We start from the raw sequence: 23,513 nt of genomic DNA, 5'->3' as shown, positions 1-23,513 counted from the left end.
GATTGCTTTATGTCAGCAGACTTCAATCACAGCAATCCAGTTATTTTTCACACTGCTGGTTAATGGTAATATTTCTATATCATGATCTCCAAAATCAGTTTATGTGAGTAACAAAATGCTTTGTTTAAATCAGGCTAAAGGCTTGTTATGATGAAATACCTGTTTCTCATGTAAAAATGTGTTCTTACAATCGTGAAAGTATCAGCTATCAACATGATAATTATTATTGTTATTATTATTGCGGCCATAACCGTTTTTCCTTAGTAATATTCCATGAATCTTTCCATTTCATGAAGCTGGAAATAAAACATGATCGTAAATGGTGATGGCGTGCCGGGTTTCATGGCCAGTCTTCTGTCATGTTACTCCCCAAAAACAGCAGATAGTGCGTACAGATACCCAGATGGCTACATCGATGTTCCCAAGCTCTCTGAGGGTCATGTCGAGTTTTGATATGATATGATACCTTGTGACACAGCCTGATCAGCCCCAGGGAAAAGGAGGAAAGGGTACACCTTCACTGCCATTCTCTGAGTTTAATCTAAAGTCTCTTCCACCATGTTTACTCCTTCCCTTCAGCCTCTTCTTCTTTCTAAGCTGTGTCACTTTATTAATATTCTCATCCTCTTGGATTGCTCTTAGCTCGTCCTTGCTTGTTTTTTTTTCCCTTCTTTGTCTTGTCTTTCCTTCTTCTCTCTGCTTCCCCACTAAGGAGTTGTAGTAGGTGTGGTACTCAGAGCTCCCAGCCCCCAGAGAAATATGATTGACTTGCCCATTACTGCCAGGAAGTCCATTAGAAACACAGACTGCTACTGCCACTACAAAATTCTCTCTCTCTCTCTCTCTCTCTCTCTCTCTCTCTCTCTCTCTCTCTCTCTCTCTCTCTCTCTCTCTCTCTCTCACACACATTAATTGATTAATATGCTCTCATTTTCTAGTATCTAAGGACAGTGCCGGTGTAATTGAAGAAGAGGACTTCATTAAATCCTTCACAGATGTCCCTGCAGTCCAGGTACACTGTAGACAATCACACACATTCATCCCATTTTATAACAAAACTATACAGGCTATCAATGCCAGGCTGTCTGACTTTTATTCTATCCTTCACATATTTGCTCTGGTCCCTCCCACTGTCTCTCTATGCAGATCTACTCATCAAGGGATCTTGAGGACAACCTGAATAAGATCCGTGAGATTTGCTCTGATGACAAACACGACTGGGACCAGAGAGCCCTTGCTGTCAGTAGATTCACCTTCAACGCATTTCATTTTTTTTAGTTATATCAATCTTAATGAAGAAAAGCATCCGCACACAAAAAATCTTCTTTATTCTTTCAGTCAGAGATGTGCTTAAAGCAAAAGCAGGATACCTGTTGAGTGTGCAGATGCGTTTTGTTATTGAGCCTGATGGTCTTTAGTTCTGATACAGGATGACTAGTAGTGTTGTTGTTTTATTATATATCAGTTATATAAATTGAATTTGCTTTTTTGGCACTGCTTTGTTTGTTCATTGTTGATGAACAACATGTTTTTTGTTTTTTTTTAATAGCTGAAGAAGATCCGCTCACTGTTGGTGGCTGGTGCAGCCACCTACGACTGTTTCTTCCAGCACCTACGGCTCCTGGATGGAGCCTTCAAACTGTCAGCTAAAGACCTGCGCTCGCAAGTTGTCCGAGAGGCCTGCATGACTGTGGCGTGAGTGTAGACCACCAATACTACTGTCACTGGAGGATACATTTGTAATGACAGATTTAACCAAATACTGAAGCAATATTTAATTATGCAGTGGTCATCCATACATGTTTTAGAAGTGAGAACCTGATTCACTAATTCACTGTTTTCTATATAAAAAACACTGTAATTCATAAGGAACATTAGTTTGAAACTGAGGACGCTTATTGATTGTTGTGTTTGTGTCATCAATGACACAATGTGGTAATTTTCACATCTATCAAATGAAACTCATTGCATCGTGGGTACTTTTTATTGTTCCATTGCTAGAATATTTTGAGGGCACTATACATTTCATAAATAAGTGATTTCGGATACATCCCCTGTTAAGTCAGATTGCATTTTAGTTTGTGTTATGTGTCTATTGCACGTTTGTTGAGTATTTGTTTCTTTATTCTTATAGCCACCTCTCTACGGTGCTGGGGAATAAATTTGACCATGGAGCGGAAGCAATCGTTCCCGTTCTTTTCAACCTCATCCCCAACTGTGCCAAAGTCATGGCCACCTCCGGTGTGTCGGCTATCCGCATCATCATACGGGTGAGTTTTGCGAACGCACATAAATTCTTTCAACAGTCTTGTTGTATAGATTCTTTGTATTTCTGATTATTTGATTCTTCCCTCTCTGCAGCACACCCATGTCCCCAGACTCATCCCCCTGATAACCAGTAACTGCACATCTAAGTCCGTGGCTGTTAGAAGGTGAGATTTACAATACCACTGATGTTGACACTGCAGTGATAAAAAGTGTGTTAATGAGTAGATCTCAAATCATTAATCATGTATCATGTATCTGTTAAGCAGTGTCTTTTGTGATAATGAGAATGATAAAAATGTGTCCTCTCCAGGCGCTGTTATGATTTCTTGGACCTTCTACTACAGGAATGGCAAACCCACTCTTTAGAGAGGTGAGGACTGGTTCCAACATGGTTCAGAACACAAACTCTGCAGGACTTGCACTAGTGTGATTTACAAAGAAAGAAAGGTTATTTTAAACCTGTTGTTCTACTTGTTTACACCTTTATCTCCGTATCTCTCCCGTGCAGGCACACAGCAGTTCTGGTTGAGAGCATCAAGAAGGGCATTCGAGATGCAGACTCAGAGGCCAGAGTTGAGGCCCGCAAGTAAGACAATTAAATCATATGAAAGAGGAAAGTAGTGTTAGACTCCTCACCACCCTCCTTTTCCTGTCTGAACCTCTACTCATCTCTTTCTCTGTTCACCTCCGTCTGTGTTTTCTTCTTCCCGGCTCTCAGGGCCTACTGGGGTCTGAGGAACCACTTTCCAGGGGAGGCCGATGCTCTCTACAACTCCTTGGAGCCGTCTTACCAGAGGACCCTTCAGTCCTGCCTGAAGAGCTCTGGCAGCGTGGCCTCACTTCCCCAGAGTGACCGCTCCTCATCCTCATCTCAAGAGAGCCTCAAGTAATCAGCACCGCTCATCTGTAGCTCACTTTAGACCTTTTAGGGTCACTTTAAGAATACCTTTGAGTCTTGAAGACATTTAGGCAGGAACCATTGTGGGCCTACCCACCTCTTGCTGTACATGGATCAAATCTACTCAGTTTACTTTCCATTTTCTGCTCCAATCTCTCATTATGACAGCTTTTCTACTGTATGCGTCAGTAAAGCAAAAAAGTCTGATGAATAAAAGTGGACTTCCCACTCGTCTTTACAAAAGACAAAATCCCCAGTAACTCCATCCTTTCGTTTTCAAGCTTTGCAGAAGTTGAACAAACAAATTCCTCAAAGGTTATTCAGAGCATTATATTCATAGTCTAACCCCAACATTTTGGATTTGTCATTGTTTTGCTTCCTTTGTATCATATTTCACTGGCAAATTGAATACCAAAGTGAGCTGAAATAGAAACACTTGAAATCAAAGTAGAAAAACTTTATAAACTGCTTTATATGATGTACTTGCTCTCTCTCTGTTAATAGTGTTTACATATATAGTTTGAAGTCTGTGGCTGAGGCTCAGAATAAGCAGCATTACTGTGCTCACTACAGAATGTTAGAATAAAGAATGGATACAATACATGTGCAATATGGTATATTGTATTATCAGTTTTATTTTTTCTCAAATGTTAGAAGCCCAGTCATGAGCAAAACAAAAATCAACAACAAAAATCCTTATTGGTAGTCGAGTTAGCACACATTCGGTGAATTTCCCACTTTCATTTTGCACTCTTCCTGCCCTCTTTTACTCTTTACGTGTATTTGTTTATATTTGAAGTGGATGTACTAAGGTTTTTGGGGCAATCCCTGCACAGTGCTTGTAGAAAGCAGTGCAATTCTACTCAACTCTACTTCATCTGTTTATATTTTGTCATTGAGAAAAAAAGAAAATTGAAATAGTTTTTTGTTCCATCACATAACCATTGTGACTCTCTGTATGTTTTGTTGTGTACTGACCTACTTTTCTCCCTCTTCTGTCAGTCGGCCTCTGACTTCTAAATGGTCGGCAGCTCCAGGGCGAGGTGAGTCAAACAGCACACACACACTCTCCCTCACACACATAATCTCATGCTCACTCGCTCCTGTGAAAACACACGGACACGGACACAAACACAAACACACACTATGACAAACATCAGCGCCATTTCCCATCATTCTCATTTACATCTGCCTGTGTCCGGCCCTGTACAGCCACTTCCTGTTATGTTTTTATGTTACTACACACATGTGCGCACACATATGCGTACATGTGTCGGGCTGTTTGTGTATTCCTGTACGGTATCAGTATTGTGTTTGTGTAGTGTGGTGCCTGCATGTGTTTGTGATGTATATATCCCCTCATCACCTCCCATTCCTTCTCCAACACACTCCTCCTCCTCCTCCTCCTCCTCCTCCTCCTCCTCCTCCTCCTCCTCCTCCTCCTCCTCCTCCTGTCCTATCAGTCCCTGCGGGTTCAAAGGGTGGGATGTCGTCGGCCTCCCTGCAGCGTTCCCGTAGCGATGTGGATGTAAACGCAGCAGCAGTCGCTAAGCACCGGCACGTCGGACAGGCCAGGGCAACGGGGCGTCTGCCCCCTGGCTCCTACTCCTCACTGGGTAAGGGATCTGTCAGTCAAGTTAGATGACTAATCAGACAGTCCAGACGTCTGTCAGCATGCGATCAGCAGGATGTCAGGCAGGGATGGGGACTCTATCTGAGGAGTCCGCTCAGAAGTAGTGCTTCTAAACTTTCTGACAGGTTGAAGGAAGATGTTAAATTCACGGTCTGTAAAAGGTCGTCACATCTACAAAACAGTGTACAAGGATGGACTTCACACCCACACACACTTCAGTGCTCGGACTGGCCTTTCTCCTCTCCGCTGCTGTACTCTCTTCTCCTGCTGCCTGCTCATTGCCTGTTTATGTATCCTGTGTATGTATGTTTGTGGATATTCTCTGTGTGCATGTTCTGTAGATGAATATCGTCCTATTTGTGTCTCTCTCTGTTTTACTGTTGACCACTGCATCTGCATGGTTCTCTCTTAAACAGACTGTTCTATTACTAATTCACACTGTGCTCCTCTCTTCTCTTGTCTCTCCTCTCTTTTCTGTCTTACATCTGTTATTCCTTTTTCATTATTTTGTGTTTCCTTGTAACTCACACTTTCTGTTCGATTTTCATTTTCCCTTTCTTGGGTTCCTTTTCCTTTTGTATCTTTTACTTTTAATAATCATTTGTATCAATCCTTTCCCTTCATTTCTTCCCCTTTCTTTGTTTCACTCTCTCTCTCTCTCTCTCTGCTACTAAAGATGATGCCTCTGATAAAACGGATGGTAAGATCATCTCACTCTGCTTCACCAGCTACAAACTACTCGTGCTTTTCTTTTTTCTGTCTCTTCTTTTCCCTCACTTCATTCCAGTCCACTAGTCCATAACTACTCCTTCATTTGCAGTGTATGGCCACAGCGCCCCCTGCTGTCAATCTTATATCCCTCCCTCATTTGTATCACCATCCAACTCAGCATCTCATGAATCAAATTAATTACACATCTAAGATCATCTTCTGCTTTACAGTTTTTTTTTTAAATGAAATGGTTTAACCATCAACGCTTGCATTTAACTGTATCATCAGCTGTTGAGGTTTTATTAGAATACCTAGGATGTGTTGTTGTAGTGCCATTATATACATATCAGGTGAAATGTTTTGTTTACAACCTCCTCCTTCTTTGTCTGTCTGTAGGGACCAGGTCAGACAATGGTAAGATTGTGGTTAGGTGGATGTGTGTGTGGGAGCATGTTTTAGGGATGCTGTAGTTGTGGCAAGTTGACAAAATTGAGTTCAAGTTTGCAGAGGAACCACCAGGAATCAATGTATTGAAACTCTTGTACTGTGGTACCCTAAATTAAAGCAATACAAATCTAAAATCTAAATTAAAGTTCCTAAATCTGGAAATTTGCAATCTAACATTAATTGTGGAATTTAATTATGTTTGATTTGTTTTCTGAGTGGTGCTTTTATTAAAATAGAGGAATGGCTTAACGTAAACAAAAATTGCAGTTGTAAATTGATCAGATTATCAGATTTACATCAATCAACATTTAGCAATAAATAACTAGTTGGGTTATGACCAGTTTCACATTTTAAGTACATACTCATTGAGACTGGTTCCTAATCCACTGAAGCATCCCTGGTGTATTTATCTGTGTGACCACCTGGCTGAATCGTGAGTGTTTGGTTTAGGACATTAGGTGAGCAGCTTCCAGCATTAGTACCTTTTCATCAGCTGTAGTGCTTCATAGCTTCTCGGCTTCATTCAGCTGCAAATCGTTTGTTTGGGAAGTAGAGCATTGTGGGTTGTTTTATTTTTGTTGTTTTTTTTACTGTATTTTTCCCTCTGCACACATACAGGCCGTGTACGTACCAAGCAGCCATTATCCACTCCCAGCGGCATGTCCGGCCAGGTGGACTCACGAGGACGCAGCCGCACCAAGATGGTCTCCCAGTCACAACGTATGTACCCCGCCGCTTCCACCGTACACACACAGCATGACTTAAACCCAGCTGTGAGTGAAACAATCAGGGTATCCCATTACATAAACACATACACAGCCACAGAAATGGTGTGTGTGCAAGCTTCTTGGAGTGTGCGTTTCTAGTTTCCCAGGCTCTTGTTGTGGAGTGTCATTACTTGTTGCCTTTACGGTGACGATAAGCTCCATGTAAATGTTTTTGTGCCTTCAGGTTCCGACGAATCCGATTGCACACCAGGTATTCCGTTTGTGTGTCAGAGTCAGAGTGCGTGTGTGTGTGTGTGTGTCTCTATCTGTGTACCACAGTGGGCTCACCTGCTATTGCTCTCATTCTGATCAAGGTGTTTTGGGTAAAGAGGAGTGAGTGAGAGTGCGTGGGATTTGATATGTGTGTGTTTTCCTATGCATGCTGTGTCTCATCACTGAGGATGATGTGGTGGACAGTGTATTCGCGCTGCTCTAGCCTGGCTCTGGCTGTCATTTAGGTTGTTTAAAAAATCCTTCAACAGACATGAAGGAACACAAGCCACCGAGCAAGCTACTTTTGCAACACAAAGCAGATTTGTGTGTACCTGCTTTCCAAAAAATACTGACTGCTTGTTAGCGTGATGGCTTTGTTGCAGGCTTGGAAACCAGTTTAAAAAGTGGACAGTGATTGGACCACGGCTCAGTGCACCAATTAGATCTGGACATTTAGATATAAGACCAAATCTCAGACTAACAGAAACAGAGGAAATGGCAGCTGAACAGAGGCTTAGAAAGATTTCTAAGTGTGTTTGTGTGACAGAGTGTATGGATATTTTTTGAGCATATTTACTTTGAGGCATTTTCTTTTTCTCATTGTGAACAGGCTTTCCTTCATACATACATATTCCAGCTGTCCCAACATGCATTGCTTTTCCCAGGCTGCTGGTTCAGTGTGTGTGTTTGTTTTAGCGACACATTTTCAGGTTGTTTTCTCTGTAATAAATTTATTTAATCAAAGTGCTTCAGCTTTGCCTTCATTCTTGATATGGAACACCAGGATGCGCTCCCATTGTATTCTGTGTTCTAACTCCCATGACGTTTTTTTTTGCGCTAACACCCATAATTCATCTGGTTTAATCTGCTGTTCCTTCCCCCTCGCCTCTGCTTTCCCCCTCCTCCCAACCAATGGGCTTAATGGCTCAGGATCTCAGTCTGCTACCCCTGTTGGTGGTAAGATTACAACGCTACTTCTTTTTACCCGCTCTCTTTATCTTTACTGCCTTTCCTCTGTTGCCCTGACTTCCCCCTCCTTCACGTGCACCCAGAAAGGTCACTTAAGGCTCCTCCCACTCTGGCTGAGGCATGCTGGGATTTGTAATCACGGACTGTTAACATGGCTGTTCTTTGATCATGCTAAATACACTGCTTTGGGAGCCTTCTTTTTCTGTACTCTTATGTGTGCCTGGATGCAGTCATAGTCACAGGCATTTATAGAATCCACATTAGCCTAAATATATAGACAGGGGTCAAGTAGTTCCAAGTCTTCTTTACATCATTAAAAGGTGTAAAAATTAATGAATACATATCTAATATATCTGTAATGTTACAAGTAGCGATCAAGGTGCCTTCAAAATACCGGAGCCATCCCTATTGTCATTTAGATGTATTTATTTAGCTCTGTGTCACTTAGTAGTACATAGACAGACTTTTCATGTTGAGTTTGTGTGTGTGTGTGTGTGTGTGTGTGTGTGTGTGTGTGTGTCTGTCTTTACTAGAGTTTTTGTGTGTCAGTGAGAGAAAGCGAGAGAGTCTGGTCTGCGTGCTCATTTTCAGTCCCGTTGAAATCCGTTAAGGTCCAGCTTCACATGTTGAGCCCTGGAGCTTGTTACCCAAAAGTCTGTCCACAAGTTTTGTATTCAGCACTGCAGAGCAGCTTCTCCTCTATTGTCTTCAGGTTAATATTAATCTGAGTCATTGTAGATTGTATTAGACACACCATGGGCTTTGCATTTGGAGACAGGATGCCATGGGGAGGACACATTGAGACGTCTCTTATCAAATATGTTAATTTTGGTCAAACACTTTATATTATTCTCCTTTTATGTTCAAACGGACCGCAGAGCTGTCTGTAAAGTTATCACCATGTTATAAAAACTACACTTATATTTAAATGTGTTTATTTAATGTATTTATTTTGTTGTGATTTATATAAAAGATTTTGTCATTGAACAACACTGTAAAATGCACTTTGCTCTTGGTGCAGTTTTCTACTCTCCTAGCCCCAAGAATCCTCTTTCCAATGACATCAAATGCTGTAAAGTCATTAACTTCTGTCCATTTTTGATATCCTGTTGGAAACTAGTGCCTCTAGATGAAGGGCAATAGCAACTGTCTTTGCCAGTTGTATGTATATAAAACTAGTTACCATTTCTTACAGTTGAGATTGTCATATTAGAGGAGAATTGGTTACGTTTCTTTGTAGCTTTCACTCTTTAATGCCTGAGATAGCTCTAACTTTACTTTCTTTGTATTTTGTCCCCTTCTTTCTCTGCGTCTCTCTGAAGCTGGCAGTCGGAGTGGCTCTCCAGGTCGTGTGCTGACGAGTACGGCCCTGAGCACCATGAGCTCGGGGGCCCACCGGGTGCTGGCTGGGGCCACCGGAGACGGGCACAGACGCAGCCGCATCCCCCGCAGCCAGGGCTGCTCCAGAGACTCTTCCCCCACCCGCCTGTCTGTTGGTAAGTAAACTGTTTCCTAAAGGGAACCCCTCAAGTTTCCTCTTTGTCCTTCCCTTTGGTACTGGAAACAAATAAAGTTCTTCCTTTTTATATTTGCCTTCCTGCATCAGTTTCAGAACAACTGCTTAAAACTTGATGATGGCTTATCCAAATTCTTGATACTACACTCAGTCGTCCAAAGTCCTTTGGATATCTCAACTCAACTTTTTTTCCCTCCTGCTCCCTCCACCTTTTCCTCCTCTGTACCTCTCCCTGTCCTCCTCCTGCCCCTGCTGCGTGTGTCCTCTAGCTCCTTCCAGCATTAGTTCCATCTACAACGGAGCGAGCAGAGGAGGTAAGGACCTGACCTCGACCGGACCATCCTTCTAGATACCTCTTTATCTCAATCTATTCTAAATCATCCCTCCATCCCTCATTCTTCTCGTTCTATTTCAATGCGCCACAACAAATCTCACAATCTCTCCCGCCTTCCCAATCCCTCCATCAAGCTGTAGCTCACCGCCTCACCCTCATAGAGCCTGTCTCTGTAGCCTGTCTCAGACTTATGGCTGTGGTGTTATGGTGATCAGCAGATGTACCTGCATTGCGAACATACCTCCTCCCTCTCTTTACTAACCTGTTGTCAGTGGCTGGTGAATGAACCTTCTGGCCGGATTGGCAAAGCTTCATCAAGGCTTTATGTAACCCTTTGGTAGGCTATCATTAACCCTGGTTGGCTGGGTAGATCTGGAGCTGATGAACAGAGCAATGAACTCATGAAGTTGATTGCGATGCAACTGGATGATAATGCAGATCCTCTCTTCGCCCATCCCTCGACCGCTAAATTAATCTCAAATTACTTCCTTTTCTGTTCTGTGTGTTTGTGTGTGTGCGAGACGCAGGGTTGATCGCCTGGGTGTATGTGGTTATCAGACTGTTTGTGTCATTTTAATGTGAGTCCAGCAGGCCTATGCGGCTTCTGGGTGCATCTCATCTAGAGCTGTAACAATTAGTCGATCAACAGAAAATCTGGCTAAAACAGTTTTAATAATCAATTAATTAGTAAAAATACCCAAAATTCACTTGTTCTTGCCTCTGAAGTGTGAATTTTTGCAATAAACCCAAGTATCTTTGACAAATTGAGCAATTTAGATATATTTTGAAGGGTTTTGTGGACATTTTATAGACAAGCTTAACTGAAAATTAATTTTCATAATTGCTTAATAATTATTGTTAATTTGATACGCAGAAATGCCAAACATCTTCTAATTCCAACTCCTCTAATGTTAGAATTGGCATTTCTTTCTGTTTTATTTCATTGTAAACTGAATACATTTATTTTCAAACGAGACATTTGAAGACCTTGAATGACATTCTATAGACTAAAAAATGACAATTAGTTAATAATGAAAAATTGTCTCTTTTTTGCATCACAAAAAATAAGTAACTAAAATCTGTTGAAATGCTCCCTCTTGCCCAGCAGGCCTGTGCTCATATTCTTTCTTGATTCTGTCGGTTTGTCACTTTTGCCTGTCTTATTTATGTCTTTATCTATGTACCTTCCCCTCTCTCTTCTTTGTCACTGCTCATGTTTGTCTTTTTTCTTGGTCATTTGTCATCTTCTTCACGTCCATTCCCCTTGTCCTTTCTTTTCTTACTATCACTTTTCTTCCCTCTGCTGCTCTTCCTTCCCCTGTTTCCCCCTCCCCCCCTCATCTTTTCCTCTGCTGCGGTGCGGTGTTGTAACCCGGGTGGCGTTAGCTCGGGGCAGTCGTATCCCCCGGCCCAGTATGAGTCAGGGCTGCAGCAGAGAGGCCAGCAGGGAGAGCAGCCGGGACACCAGCCCCATACGCTCCTTCACACCCCTTGGTGAGTAGCAGTAGTGGAGAGATACCCAGGAGGGATGATTGGTAAAATCAAGATAAGTAAGACATCAAAGGAGAAACAAAGTTGGCTAAAACAAAAAAAACGTAGGCTTTTTATTTTAATTCAGTATCTGATTTAAATTAATCCTACAAAAAAGTTCAGGGTTATTAAAAACAGAAATCACTTGCTTGTTTTTCAGCCTTTTTCTTTCTACTCTCACACCCTGTTCGATCAGTCTTAGGCTTGTGTGTGTTTGTCTTGTGTGTGTGTGTGTGTGTGTGTGTGTGTGTGTGGGTGTGCGCGGTGTGCGCGGTGTGCGAGTGTTAAACTCTGTATGTGTGTTTTAATCTTGGTTGCAGCGACGCGGAGCTACTCTCGCTCCACCGGAGCTCTCCACACCCCAGACACTTTTGGGGCTGCAGGTGAAGGCTGAGTACATCTATTTCTCCGTACCTCACCCACCCACTTTTGCCGTAATTTTTTGTTCGCTCTGTTTTCTTTTTGTTCTCTTTAGTGCCACGCATCTCCTCCTTTATTATTTGTCAACATGTTTCTTTTCTTGTCCATCAGCCTCCGTGTTTTTTTTTTTTTTTGTCTTTTTTTTTTGCTCCAGGATGTCGAACCAGTGGAATCGCATGTTTCCGCCTATTAAGTTGCCAGTTGACAACCATTCTGCCAATTTTACCAGTACCCCTTTGTTTTTCTTTATTTAGCTCTGCCCCGTCTCTGCAGGGACACCAACACCTTCTCCTGTGTTTTCTGTCAATCATTCTTTCTCCCCCAGTGGCACCTGAAATGTCACCTAACAAGTCATCACATCAACTTACAGGGTTTGCTCGTGGGAAGAGTGTTGTTTTGTGTGTGTGTGTGTGTGTGTGTGTGTGTGTGTGTGTGTGTGTGTGTGTGTGTGTGTGTGTGTGTGTGTGTGTGTGTGTGTGTGTGTGTGTGTGGGGAGTAAATGTCAGAGATGAGGATGGTGGATCATCAGTGGACAAGTGATATGCAGCTCGATGACAATTTTAGGTCCTCAAATCTAAAGGTTTTTTCTCCTGCTATCCCTCTGTCTATCCTCCCGCTCTTTCTATCTATTTCTTTGCAGGATCAGGTTATAGCATCAGTCAGTCCAGTCGTCTCTCTTCTTCGGTCAGTGCCATGAGGGTCCTCAACACGGGCTCAGACGTAGAAGAGGCTCTCGCAGATGCACTGGTATGAAAACGCGTACACTAGCCAATACATGTACATGAAAGAAAAAACCAAACACAGCATCTCTGTGCACATTCCAGTAAGCTGTCACCATGTGCAGCTCACACCTCCTTGAGTGTGTGTGTGTGTGCTAACTAACCCCTGGTTCTACCTCTGTTTAATGCTGTCAGCTGTTGGGAGACATGCGGTCCAAGGTCAGCTTCTTCTCCTGCCTCTTACCTGTGTGGTGTGTGTTTGTGTTTAGCTGTCTGTTATCAAGCTAGGTGCATGCCTGCATGTTTTCTGCCTGTGCCTGGTATTGCTCTGACTTCACTTACAGTTTAATTTCATGTGGTTCCCATTCCTGTCCTCCAACTGCAGAAGAAGCCAGCAAGGCGGCGGTACGAAAACTACGGCATGTACTCCGACGATGACGCTAACAGCGATGCATCCAGCGCGTGTTCAGAGAGGTCCTACAGCTCCAGGAATGGAGGCGCCATCCCCACATACATGAGACAGACAGAAGACGTAGCTGAGGTTAGCAGCAGCAGCAGCACAGTATAAAACTCTGCCAGTATTAAAAAGAAACCAGATACAGTTATACCATTACAGTGCATCTTGTCTTGTTTTTCCTTGCCTGTAATGGCTTGCAGAAAATGCAAATGCAAGCCAAAATACATATTAAGTACTGTTAAGTTCATTACATTTGAAAAATATCAAATTTTAAGCCTTGCAACTGCAGAATAAACATACCTCGTATCTACAGTGATCAGACTTTAAGTTTACATTCTAAGTTTAGAATTTTGAGGCTATAATTGAGCTATAAATCTACTAATTGAGCTATAAACCTTTGATATTGCGTTATGACCATATTGTCTTCTTACCTTAAATCTGAAAAACCAGAAAGCCATGTCAGCTCAGTATTTGTCAGCATCATTACATCCCTCTATGTAGAAGTCTCAACAGGCCTTTGTGTGTGTCTATTTGTGTTTCTTGCCAGGTGCTGAACCGTTGTGCCAGTGCGAACTGGTCAGAAAGGAAGGAGGGGCTGTTGGGCCTACAGGCCCTGCTCAAGAACCAACGCACCCTCAGGTCAGCCACAGAACGGGCCGACGTGTTTTCAAAAGATAAATTGATTCTTGATTTTCATCTAACTGTTGTTGTTTTTGATCTGCAGTCGGGTAGAGCTGAAGCGGCTGTGTGAAATCTTCACCAGGATGTTTGCTGACCCTCACAGTAAGGTATGAGTGCATGCAGCGCAAGTACTTGCACAAAGACGCACAGAACTCATTCACAGTGTCATTTCAAATAGGTTCATTATTCATCCACTCTTATTTTGTTCTAAATATTTGGGTTATCCTATCATCCGTTACTGTACCGGATTCTGCCAAAACAAAGACAAGGATCTATTTGTTAATACACACAGACACAATGTAATAATTTGCACAAGTTTATAGATAAAGACAGGATAAACAGGTCACAATGTGTACACACATGGATATACACACTCAAACATCAACACAGGCATGCAGAGTGTGCGACGGACTGTTTTCTAACGGCATGCCACGCCTGAGTGTTGCGTGTGACCTCACTCTCTCCGCCCGTCCTGTGGGATTGCTCTGTCACTGTCCAGCCGCCAATCCGCTGGCTGTGCTCGCTGCATTCACTGCCACTCGCTCTCTTTGCCCTCCCTCCCTGCAGTCTGAGGCGACGACACTGACCGCACACACACACACACACACACACACTCAGATGCACTGAAATACACACAAAGATGTTTGGGCTGCCAGCTCTTCTCTCTGACTAACCAGCTGCGGTTCGCCCTCTCTAACACTGCCACTTTTCTTTGGCCGTTTTTTGAGTGCCCGCTGCCTCACACATGTCGTAAGGTGTGCGAGCCCCCTCCCTCCCCACCCCTTTCCTCTCGTTTGACGTTTGACGATTTGATGAATTTCAGCGAGACTCCGGCAGGGTGTACGGCACAGCAGAATCCGGTATAAGCTCAGCCTCCTTCAAGGTACTGCATCTCACCATGGATTCCGCCTTCATCTGTCTATCCCACACCATTCCCACCTTTTATCTTCCATGTTTTTCAGTTTCTCTCTCAGGTCTCTCTAGTGTGCACAAAACATCACTTCACATTTTTAAAGATGTTGTCGCTCTTATGTGTTTGACTCTGTTGCCATTTTGCAAATGTTGGATTGAAAGTCCAGGTTGAAAGTCAAGATTGTGTGCAAAGACTCACTGAGTACATTTGGGTATTCTTTGTCAGGATGCTAACAGATATGTCTCTCTCTCCCCCATGCCACCCCACCCTGGAACTCTCTGTAGAGAGTAAGTCTGGCCAATCAGTGTTACTCTGTTTAAATGTTTAGATGAATATCTGCTTCATTAATCTGATTGGATAACCATTTATTAGGGCAACAACATAACAATCACTCACTAACCTACCTCACATATTGTTGCCTGTAACTACTTATCCTGCTGAGATCAACCACTGGCATGTAGAGATGGTCACCACGGAGTCTGATTGGTGTTTCTTGCGAGTAACTAACACTCTGGTTGTCTTCTAATTAATATTAATATTGATTTGGGTGATTTTAAGTTTAATTGGTGATTGGGAATGAAGGTGGGCTGCTGCAATGATAAATGAATAACAACTAACTTCACACGTTACTTCTTCAGCATAACCTTTTATCCTGTAGATACCCTGTAAACGCTGGACTTCCTGTATGCATGTGTGTGTGTGTGCATGAAACATGAGAATTGTATAGTGTCTGAGTGACTGTGTGACCCACACGGCATGTGTATGTGTGTTTAGGTGTTCAGTATGTTCCTGGAGACACTGGTAGATTTCATCTTGGTCCATAAAGAAGATCTGCAGGACTGGTTGTTCGTCCTGCTCACACAGCTGCTGAAGAAGATGGGAGCTGACCTGCTGGGCTCCGTACAGGCCAAAGTGCAGAGAGCCCTTGATATCACACGGTGGGTGTCACACTTACATACTGAAGTAGGTGACCCGTGGGTGTTATATTTGAGCATGGAACTTCACTTTTGACCTTCTGCAATAGGATCTGTAACAGAACAATTTAGGCTCCACTTTCTAGCTGATGAGATGTGTTTGAAAGCTGTTATTTGTTGTTGTTTATTATTATTATTATTATTATTATTTGTTTGTTTGTTTGTTATATATACATGTAAAAAATTAGACAGTTCTCTTATGATCAATTCTGCCTTCTCTCTTGTTTTTACATAACACAATTAGTAGTTTTTACCAGCGAAAATATGACGACACAAACATCGTTTTACCTCTGAACTATGCATTAATTTATCTTAAAGACACCTGGCAGAGATCCTTTCACTCTTAAAATGTGCTTTTGTGTGTGCTGGAAGTTTAATGTGGATTTCTTTTTTCTCTTAACAGAGAGTCTTTCCCCAATGACCTGCAGTTTACTATTCTCATGAGGTTCACTGTGGACCAGACACAGACGCCCAACCTAAAGGTAAATAACATGTTAATTTAATGTTAGAGTGCGTCTGTGCGTGTGCTTGTGTGTTTATTTATATAAGAAGGAGAGCCGATGGGATGGAGGATGGACATAAGGCTGGAAACTCTGGGACTGTGTAACCATGGTAACTGCTGTACTGACATGACCTCATGCCTGCCCATGCTGGAGCTTCCTCCCAAAACCCTGAATCCCGGGCTGTGATTGGATAGCGATTGATGTAGCCACTCCACTGGCTTTTTTTTTTTTTTTTTTGCTCTGCTACAGTGTGGAAACTCCCTTCAAGCTTTCCTTCTCTAACTCCTTATCCATCGTCTCGTACTTTCCTCCTACCTGTCTCCTGTCTCACCAACCCTTCTGTTAGAGCAACTTCTTGCCTCTCCAGTGTCACGTACACCCTCCTTACCTCCCCCTTTATTTCCTCTACTTTATCCCTCACCCCTCACTCTCCTCACCCCTTTGTCCTTCTGTTGCATTGCCCCCTCCCACACCCTCTCCCTCACCCTCTCACCCTTCTCACAACTTTTTCACAATCAGTCTGCCTTCCAACTAGGCTTGGGCAATGAAAGATATTATCTGCACCAAAATTTCACCCTCCTGGCCCAAATGTAAATTTCCTTTTCATTTGACTTTGCAAAGTTTCACTGCTGTCAGCATAGATTATTCCTGCTGTCAGGTGTTGTTTTTCTAGAGGAAATTTCATGCAGCAAGACCACATAAAGAATAGAACGTGGACCTAGTATGTGGCCTGAAGAAACTCTAACTTTTAAAGTCCAAATACATTGTTCTCATACTTTTAAATTCTTACACAGCTCACATCACAGGCTAGGGAAGGGCAATGTGACAATATATACCTTGAGACAGTAGAAATATATTTGTGGGTGATTTTTAACATCAGTGAGGACGGCAGAGGATTTTTTGTAAACGTGATGAAGTACAGGGTTTTTCTGGTATTCAATTCACTGAACTTGCCAAAAAACTGAAAAAAAAACCTCAAATGCAAAAAGTTTAAAGATACTGCCTGAGATCAACTCATGCACTTTCCTTTTAACCATAATAAAAGTAAGTGTAGACATTAGCAGTCATTATCCACCTTTAAAAACTGTTGCATGAAGCTTCATAAACCACTGATTTATGTTGGTTAACGAGACATCACAGCTCTTTGCTGCCATCATGTGGCCTAAACGATCATATTTTGTATTGCCAGATTTTCAGTATAATACAAATTTTCGATCGCCCAAGCCGACTCTTAAACTCTCTGCACCCTCCTTCCTCTTCCTTTTCCTCTCTTGTCTCCCCCTGCCCTCCCCTGTCCCCGTCTCCCTTTCTTTCTCCGTTGTTTGACGCGGTGCTTCTCCTCTCTCTCTCCGAAGCCTGTACGGAGCTCGTGTTGCAGGCGAGGGCGAGGCAGGGGAGGGTCCGGGGTAAAATTGTTCCCCCCCAGAGCGCGGCGCCACGCCTGCTCTCTAGACGAGCAGGCCGCAGCCTGGAGCCAGTCCTCCCAGGTCAGTGCGCTCCGGGGGGAGCAATTATATGGCGCGCACGATGCTGCTAAGTGATTTGGAGGAAGTTCTGGTCCTTGAGGTGCATATGTAGGGACACGGAGGAGGAGAAAGAAATGGAGGAAATTCAGGGCAGGAATCAGTTGTTGTGGCGTTTCGGAGCCTGCGGTGAATGTTGGCATTTATTGGTTTATTGTTTTGTCATTCGTCATCTCCTTTCTTTTTGATTGTTTTGATTTTATAAAGCATGACCATGAATGCACTTTGATCTTCTCTCACTGATTCATCGGACCATTTGATTTTCAGACCTTCAGGAGATGCACAATCTGCTGTGGTTGTACATGCTGACTGTGAACATTGGTGGTCACTTTTTCACGTGTGTGTGTGTTTTGTAGTTTTGTTTATTACCATATTTATGTTTTTGCAGGTGAATATTGGCCATGCGGTTTATTTGTTATCAGTCAACTCACTAATGATTTTTACACGTGTATTTTTGTATTGCAGGTGAAGGTGGCGATTCTGAAGTATATTGAGACGCTGACGTTACAGATGGAAGCTCCAGACTTTGTGAACTCCAGTGAGACTCGGCTGGCCGTCTCCCGCATCATCACCTGGACGACTGAACCCAAAAGCTCTGACGTCAGAAAGGTGCCGACACACAAACCAATATAGTTTTGAGATTAACATCTCTCAGAACATTGTTCCCACAGATAACTCAAGTTGTTGGAAAGAAACGCCGCCCTCTTTGATTCACACAAACACAGGAATGACAGTGGAGATTCTTCCAGATTCTTTCTAACTGAGACGGATGTATGTTGTGTGTTACAGGCGGCCCAGTCGGTGCTAATCTCGTTGTTCCAGCTCAATACGCCAGAGTTCACCATGCTGCTAGCGGCTCTGCCCAAAACCTTTCAGGACGGAGCCACCAAGCTGCTTCAAAACCACCTGAAGAACACTGGCAACGTTGCACAGGTAAGACAGGCACCAACTCTCTCTCCACGCAAGAGTAGGGAGTGTTTCAGACACATATGTTACACTAAACATTAATTGCATACTTCTTTCTCTTTTTTTGTCACTTCCTCAGGCACCAATGGGCAGCCCTCTGACACGCCACACCCCTCGATCTCCCGCCAGCTGGTCCAGTCCGGTCACTTCCCCCACCAACACCTCGCAGAACACCCCATCACCAAGGTAACAACACACACACACACACACACACACACACACACACACACACACACACACATACATATCTGTTTGTCTTAAGAAACACAGACAGGCCTTCAACCTCCACTAACCACAATTCATTAAAATGGAAAATCCATCTAACAATCATTGACATATTAGAATGATCACAGGTCAAGATGTCGACAGTAGAGAAGAGTGAAGTCTACAGATGTTTGTATCACTTCAACTACATTTGTTAGAGACTGTATGACCCAGTGTGGTTCTTCTTCTACTTTATGTTTCTATTTAATAAAAGAAAAGTAGTCTTGGGATGTACAGTCATTCAAATATCATACATTTTTATCTATTATCTGAGTGTTTATTATATTTTATAAATATATATAAATAATATTATTTTATTCTAAATGTGTCGTAGCAAAATTGTGTTCCTCATGTAATACATAGACAGGGTATATTGGGGTGATATTCAGCAGTTTGATGATTCACTTCAGCTGTAATTGTGCCCTGGCTCAGTGTCCATTTTCTTCCTTCCTTTGTATGCAGTGCATTTGACTATGACACAGAGAACATGAACTCAGAGGACATCTACAGCTCGCTGAAAGGTGTCACTGAGGCAATCCAGAACTTCAGTGTTCGCAGCCAAGAGGACATGAATGAACCAGTCCAACGGCGGGAGGGAGAGGAGGTCAGTAGAGCAGACGGATGGATGTTGTACGTGTTGTCAACGCTGATATGGGACTATTAGAGCGGTACTGCTGCATCAGTAAAATCTATGTGAAGGAAGCTAGTGTTTTCTTTCTGTAATTGTCAGTAACAGTTGTGAGATGTGACACAGCGTGATGTTTCCTCACTCACGCGTGGCTCCATAACTTTGGATTAGCGCAAAAGTGAAACATTTACAGACGATTGGCTGCAAGTGTTGATGAGTAGGTTTACAAATTACCAAGCTGCCTGCTTTCGGGAATTCCTTCACGAAACATCACAAAGTTAAATTAACAAAGTCAGTTGCTGTAGTCAGATAATATTATAGGATGAAACTTTGGCAGAACACTGCGACAAATAACAAGATTAAAGGTGTTGGGGAAAGCAGTAGGAAAACAAATTTAGCTTGAATGGATTTAAATGTTAAGTCAGTTCTTAATGTGCAGCCCTGCGGTGAATACAAAACCTGCATTCAGAAATACAATTAACTTTGATTCCCTGTTGTGGGTTATATTTTATGTGGTGTTGTGTAACAAGGGGGCGTTGTGCATTGACTGAAACTGATAGATCAATAAAGTTGCTCAGTGTTGCTATAGCAATGAAGCTCTGCTGTGAGCTGCTCACACTGAACACAGATTGATTCATGGCCCATTTCGGGGGTGGGGTTATTAAAGATGTGATAGTACTGTCAGAATACTGCCTTTGTTTTGGTCCAATACCAAAAATAGGAAATTAACAAAAAAGACACTTCTGTGTTTAATGCTGTCATCACACAATCAACCATAAAAGACTGTAGTTGTATAAAATTGTCAAAGTTGTGATTTAAATCAGAAAATATTTGATGAAAGAATATGTAGACCAGATCTGACAAAGTACACAAAGCTAACTTTTGATGTGGGACAGTGTTACTGAGCTACAGACACATTTCACTTGATACTCAAAAAGCAATTGGTCATCATCTTGTCTAGCCTTACAGCATGTTTTCCAAGACTTGCAAAGGCCTAAACACAAACATAGCTACCTACATATAACGTGTCTGACATCTGATCTGTTCCACCACTCCCCCTGTAGCGTGGGAAATGAGAGGCAAACATTATGTTTCAATGGGACGGATGACTGTGAACTTAATCCTCTTCAGGCACTGATAAAATCATGTTTATTGTTTGTTAGGATCCCAGCTAATGAAAATCCCACTGAGAGATTCTTCTCAATGCGAAGCTGCCCTGTTATATTTCAACAAGTGCTTATCAAGATACTGCTTGTTCAGTCCAGATTTATGACTCCAGGCGTCATGACCTATTGCAGTCCTTCCCAGCAGCCCCAGGACCCTTTTAAGGACACAGTATTCTCCAGTACAGAGGTGTGACCTCTTGACATTTTCCTCACGAGGTGCATCTGAAATCTAAGCAGACCACATGTCATCAGCCTGCCAATCCCAGCACATCTGACTCATCAAACGACCACTCAGATAATGGCATTTAGTGGTTTGAGTGTAAATATACACAGAAACAAGAACAAGTGGTTGACCATGTGTCCCAACACTTGTTTGTTTTTTATCACATCTAGACAACAACATGCTGATATCCAAGGCAAATGTTCCTGGTTGTGCACCTTAAAGGGATGAAAGTATAACTAAGTGTGTCTTTCCTTAGTTTTGATCAATATCTGTTCGTGCTGAAACAAAATACAGCTCAACCTTTTCTGATGCTTTGGTGTGGTGTGAAAGAAAATAAGGCATTAACATGAATCCAAGAAGATACTAGATCAATTGGCAGGAATGGAATATAATTTTTATAGATATGTTTTCATTAGTGTATAAATCACCTGACACGTACACCTACACACAGCCAGTTCTCATTCCCAGGTTGTCAAATACAGACATGAGCAGCACATTGGACCTTTAACTGCAATTAAATCCATCTGCTGATCCTCAGACAGTAATCTCTCAAGCACTCTATATCTTATGTAGCTGTAGTAGGTATGGACGTCATCATGTGAGTGTGGGGATTTTCTCTGTGTAAAGGAGATTAAACACTGATATGATGTGATTTTTTTTTTTAATAAAGCCTAAAATCACAAATCAACTTCTTCTCAAGAAGTGACCTGACAATCCGAGGCTCTTTAACAGTTTAATTGCATCTCTGCAGGGGGACAGTGGGACAGACGGCAGAGACTCGATGGACGGAGGCCGCATGGCTCTGGACAACAAGACTTCCCTCCTCAACACCCCCCTGCTCTCCTCCAGCCCCCGAGGAGCCCGTGAGCACTTCTTAGACTCTCCCTTCAAACACAGCCGCAAAGACAGCAGTATGGACGACTCTGAGCATATGACTGATGGTATAGGAACACATTCTGAGAGAAAAACATAGATGTACCACCCTAAACGCATGATATGATAAGTTTATTGTTTTTTCCTCTTGTCTATTGTCTCTTAACAGATAGCAGCTTGGACCAATCAGAGCTGGTGGCTGAACTGCTGAAAGAGTTGTCCAATCACAACGAGCGTATTGAGGAGAGGAAGGCAGCGCTGTGCGAACTGCTCAAGCTGATTCGTGAAAACACCTTGCAGGTGTGGGATGAACATTTCAAGACCATCCTGCTACTCCTGCTCGAAACGATGGGTGACAGAGAGGTAAACGCACTCCGCCCTCCACATTTCTGTGATAACACCATGCAAACAGGTTGAATTCCTTTCCTTTAAACCGCAATCTTTGTCATTCTACCAGCATGTGATCCGTACGCTGGCTCTGCGGGTGCTGAGGGAGATTCTTGGTAAGCAGCCCTGGAGGTTCAAAAACTACGCAGAGCTCACCATCATGAAGGCCCTGGAGGCTCACAAAGACCCCCACAAGGAGGTACATTTACTCCAACACACAAATGAGTTCAAATTAGTTGTTTTTTTATCATGAGGACTTCAGAGATGGTATAAAAGCTGTTGTAGTGTATGTATGTATGCATGATCAAAGCATTATCTGCTGCGTGAATATGAACTGGACACATTTACCATTTTGCAAACAAAGACTTAAAGCATCAATTCTAATAATGTTGTGCGTTTTCCTGCAGGTGGTACGAGCGGCAGAGGAGACGGCAGCCATGTTGGCGTTGTCCATCAGTCCTGACCAGTGTATCAAGGTGTTGTGTCCCATCATCCAGTCAGCTGACTACCCCATCAACCTGGCTGCCATCAAGATGCAGACCAAAGTGGTGGAGAGACTTCCCCGTGAGGGCCTGGTCAGCCTGCTGCCTGAGATAGTGCCAGGACTCATACAGGTACACACACACACACACACACACACACACACACACACACACACACACACACACACACACACAAAGAGAACTCGTATATTTAAAACTAAGTTTTTATGCTGAAAATCACAATCTAGCACTATTAGAAGTATAATGTTGGGGGTTATTTAGTAAAAGTAAGATGAATTATTCATTTTATTTTCTACAGTGGAGTGTTTGTTTTAACAATGGTTCTTAGATATTATAGATCTTTGTAAAGTTCGACCATAAGTGGCTAATTTGTTATTTCTTTTGTAAAACGAATGCAACTTCTGCCCTCACAAACAATCCACACATTAATACACAAATAGCTTCTCTGACTCCTTTGTTTTGAACAAAACGTCCTGCAGGTTTGTAATCTATTTTATCTGGTTGAACAGGGTTACGACAACTCTGAGAGCAGTGTGAGGAAAGCCTGTGTGTTCTGCTTGGTGGCCATTTACGCAGTGATCGGAGAGGACCTCAAACCGCACCTCAGCCAACTCTCCAGCAGCAAGGTAACCTGACCAATAAGCATCCTGTATTACCAATATCTTTACGTTTTTACACACCAAGTTATGACGGTCTGACAGGTTGAAATATGGCCTCTAAAGATAAAAACACCTTTCCTGTGTTCTAGCAGGAGACCAGTGTGGCAAGACCTCCACCTTTTTCTTTATCTTATATTTTAATGCAATACCATAGCACCTTTTTAAACCCAGCTATTCTTTGCATATATATACCACATATAATAACAACCTCTTAAGATGCAATAACTTGTAAAGACAAAGATCTTGTATTATATTGTGCTCAAGAAACTACATGTATTTAGCAAGAGTGATTTTCACCTCTTTACACACACATTGTATGACTTCATTGCAACCTCTACAGACACATTTACATGTCTATCCTCTGTCTG

At 42.6% G+C, this 23,513-nt stretch overlaps 1 protein-coding gene across 45 annotated transcripts in view; it reads left to right on the top strand.

The window, feature by feature from the left end:
* The window catches only part of clasp2 (cytoplasmic linker associated protein 2), a 55,389-nt gene that overhangs the window by 30,332 nt on the left and 1,544 nt on the right, over positions 1–23,513 (top strand). For 5 of the 45 annotated variants that reach the window (XM_051390323.1, XM_051390357.1, XM_051390356.1 and 2 more), the window contains 35 exons: positions 939–1,012; positions 1,147–1,239; positions 1,550–1,695; positions 2,135–2,270; positions 2,362–2,432; positions 2,579–2,638; positions 2,777–2,854; positions 2,987–3,154; positions 4,169–4,209; positions 4,630–4,782; positions 5,476–5,499; positions 5,907–5,924; positions 6,576–6,677; positions 6,909–6,935; positions 7,868–7,894; positions 9,229–9,402; positions 9,692–9,736; positions 11,143–11,250; positions 11,607–11,669; positions 12,347–12,453; positions 12,621–12,644; positions 12,811–12,966; positions 13,430–13,521; positions 13,607–13,670; positions 15,251–15,414; positions 15,854–15,932; positions 17,942–18,085; positions 18,266–18,409; positions 18,522–18,628; positions 19,169–19,310; positions 21,475–21,664; positions 21,766–21,959; positions 22,054–22,182; positions 22,391–22,597; positions 22,996–23,112. In XM_051390323.1, the coding sequence (XP_051246283.1) occupies positions 939–1,012; positions 1,147–1,239; positions 1,550–1,695; positions 2,135–2,270; positions 2,362–2,432; positions 2,579–2,638; positions 2,777–2,854; positions 2,987–3,154; positions 4,169–4,209; positions 4,630–4,782; positions 5,476–5,499; positions 5,907–5,924; positions 6,576–6,677; positions 6,909–6,935; positions 7,868–7,894; positions 9,229–9,402; positions 9,692–9,736; positions 11,143–11,250; positions 11,607–11,669; positions 12,347–12,453; positions 12,621–12,644; positions 12,811–12,966; positions 13,430–13,521; positions 13,607–13,670; positions 15,251–15,414; positions 15,854–15,932; positions 17,942–18,085; positions 18,266–18,409; positions 18,522–18,628; positions 19,169–19,310; positions 21,475–21,664; positions 21,766–21,959; positions 22,054–22,182; positions 22,391–22,597; positions 22,996–23,112 (3,668 nt within the window). Of the gene's footprint in view, positions 1–938; positions 1,013–1,146; positions 1,240–1,549; positions 1,696–2,134; positions 2,271–2,361; positions 2,433–2,578; positions 2,639–2,776; positions 2,855–2,986; positions 3,155–4,168; positions 4,210–4,629; positions 4,783–5,475; positions 5,500–5,906; positions 5,925–6,575; positions 6,678–6,908; positions 6,936–7,867; positions 7,895–9,228; positions 9,403–9,691; positions 9,737–11,142; positions 11,251–11,606; positions 11,670–12,346; positions 12,454–12,620; positions 12,645–12,810; positions 12,967–13,429; positions 13,522–13,606; positions 13,671–14,386; positions 14,447–14,760; positions 14,764–15,250; positions 15,415–15,853; positions 15,933–17,941; positions 18,086–18,265; positions 18,410–18,521; positions 18,629–19,168; positions 19,311–21,474; positions 21,665–21,765; positions 21,960–22,053; positions 22,183–22,390; positions 22,598–22,995; positions 23,113–23,513 lie in introns of all 45 variants that reach the window. The other 40 variants (XM_051390335.1, XM_051390366.1, XM_051390363.1 and 37 more) reach the window with 36 other exon arrangements.

This window comes from Dicentrarchus labrax, unplaced genomic scaffold (assembly GCF_905237075.1).
Source record: "Dicentrarchus labrax unplaced genomic scaffold, dlabrax2021, whole genome shotgun sequence".
NCBI classification, from domain to species: Eukaryota; Metazoa; Chordata; class Actinopteri; family Moronidae; genus Dicentrarchus; species Dicentrarchus labrax.
The sequence above is the reverse complement of the archived record's forward strand: the minus strand, read 5'-3'. Positions and strand labels throughout refer to the sequence as shown.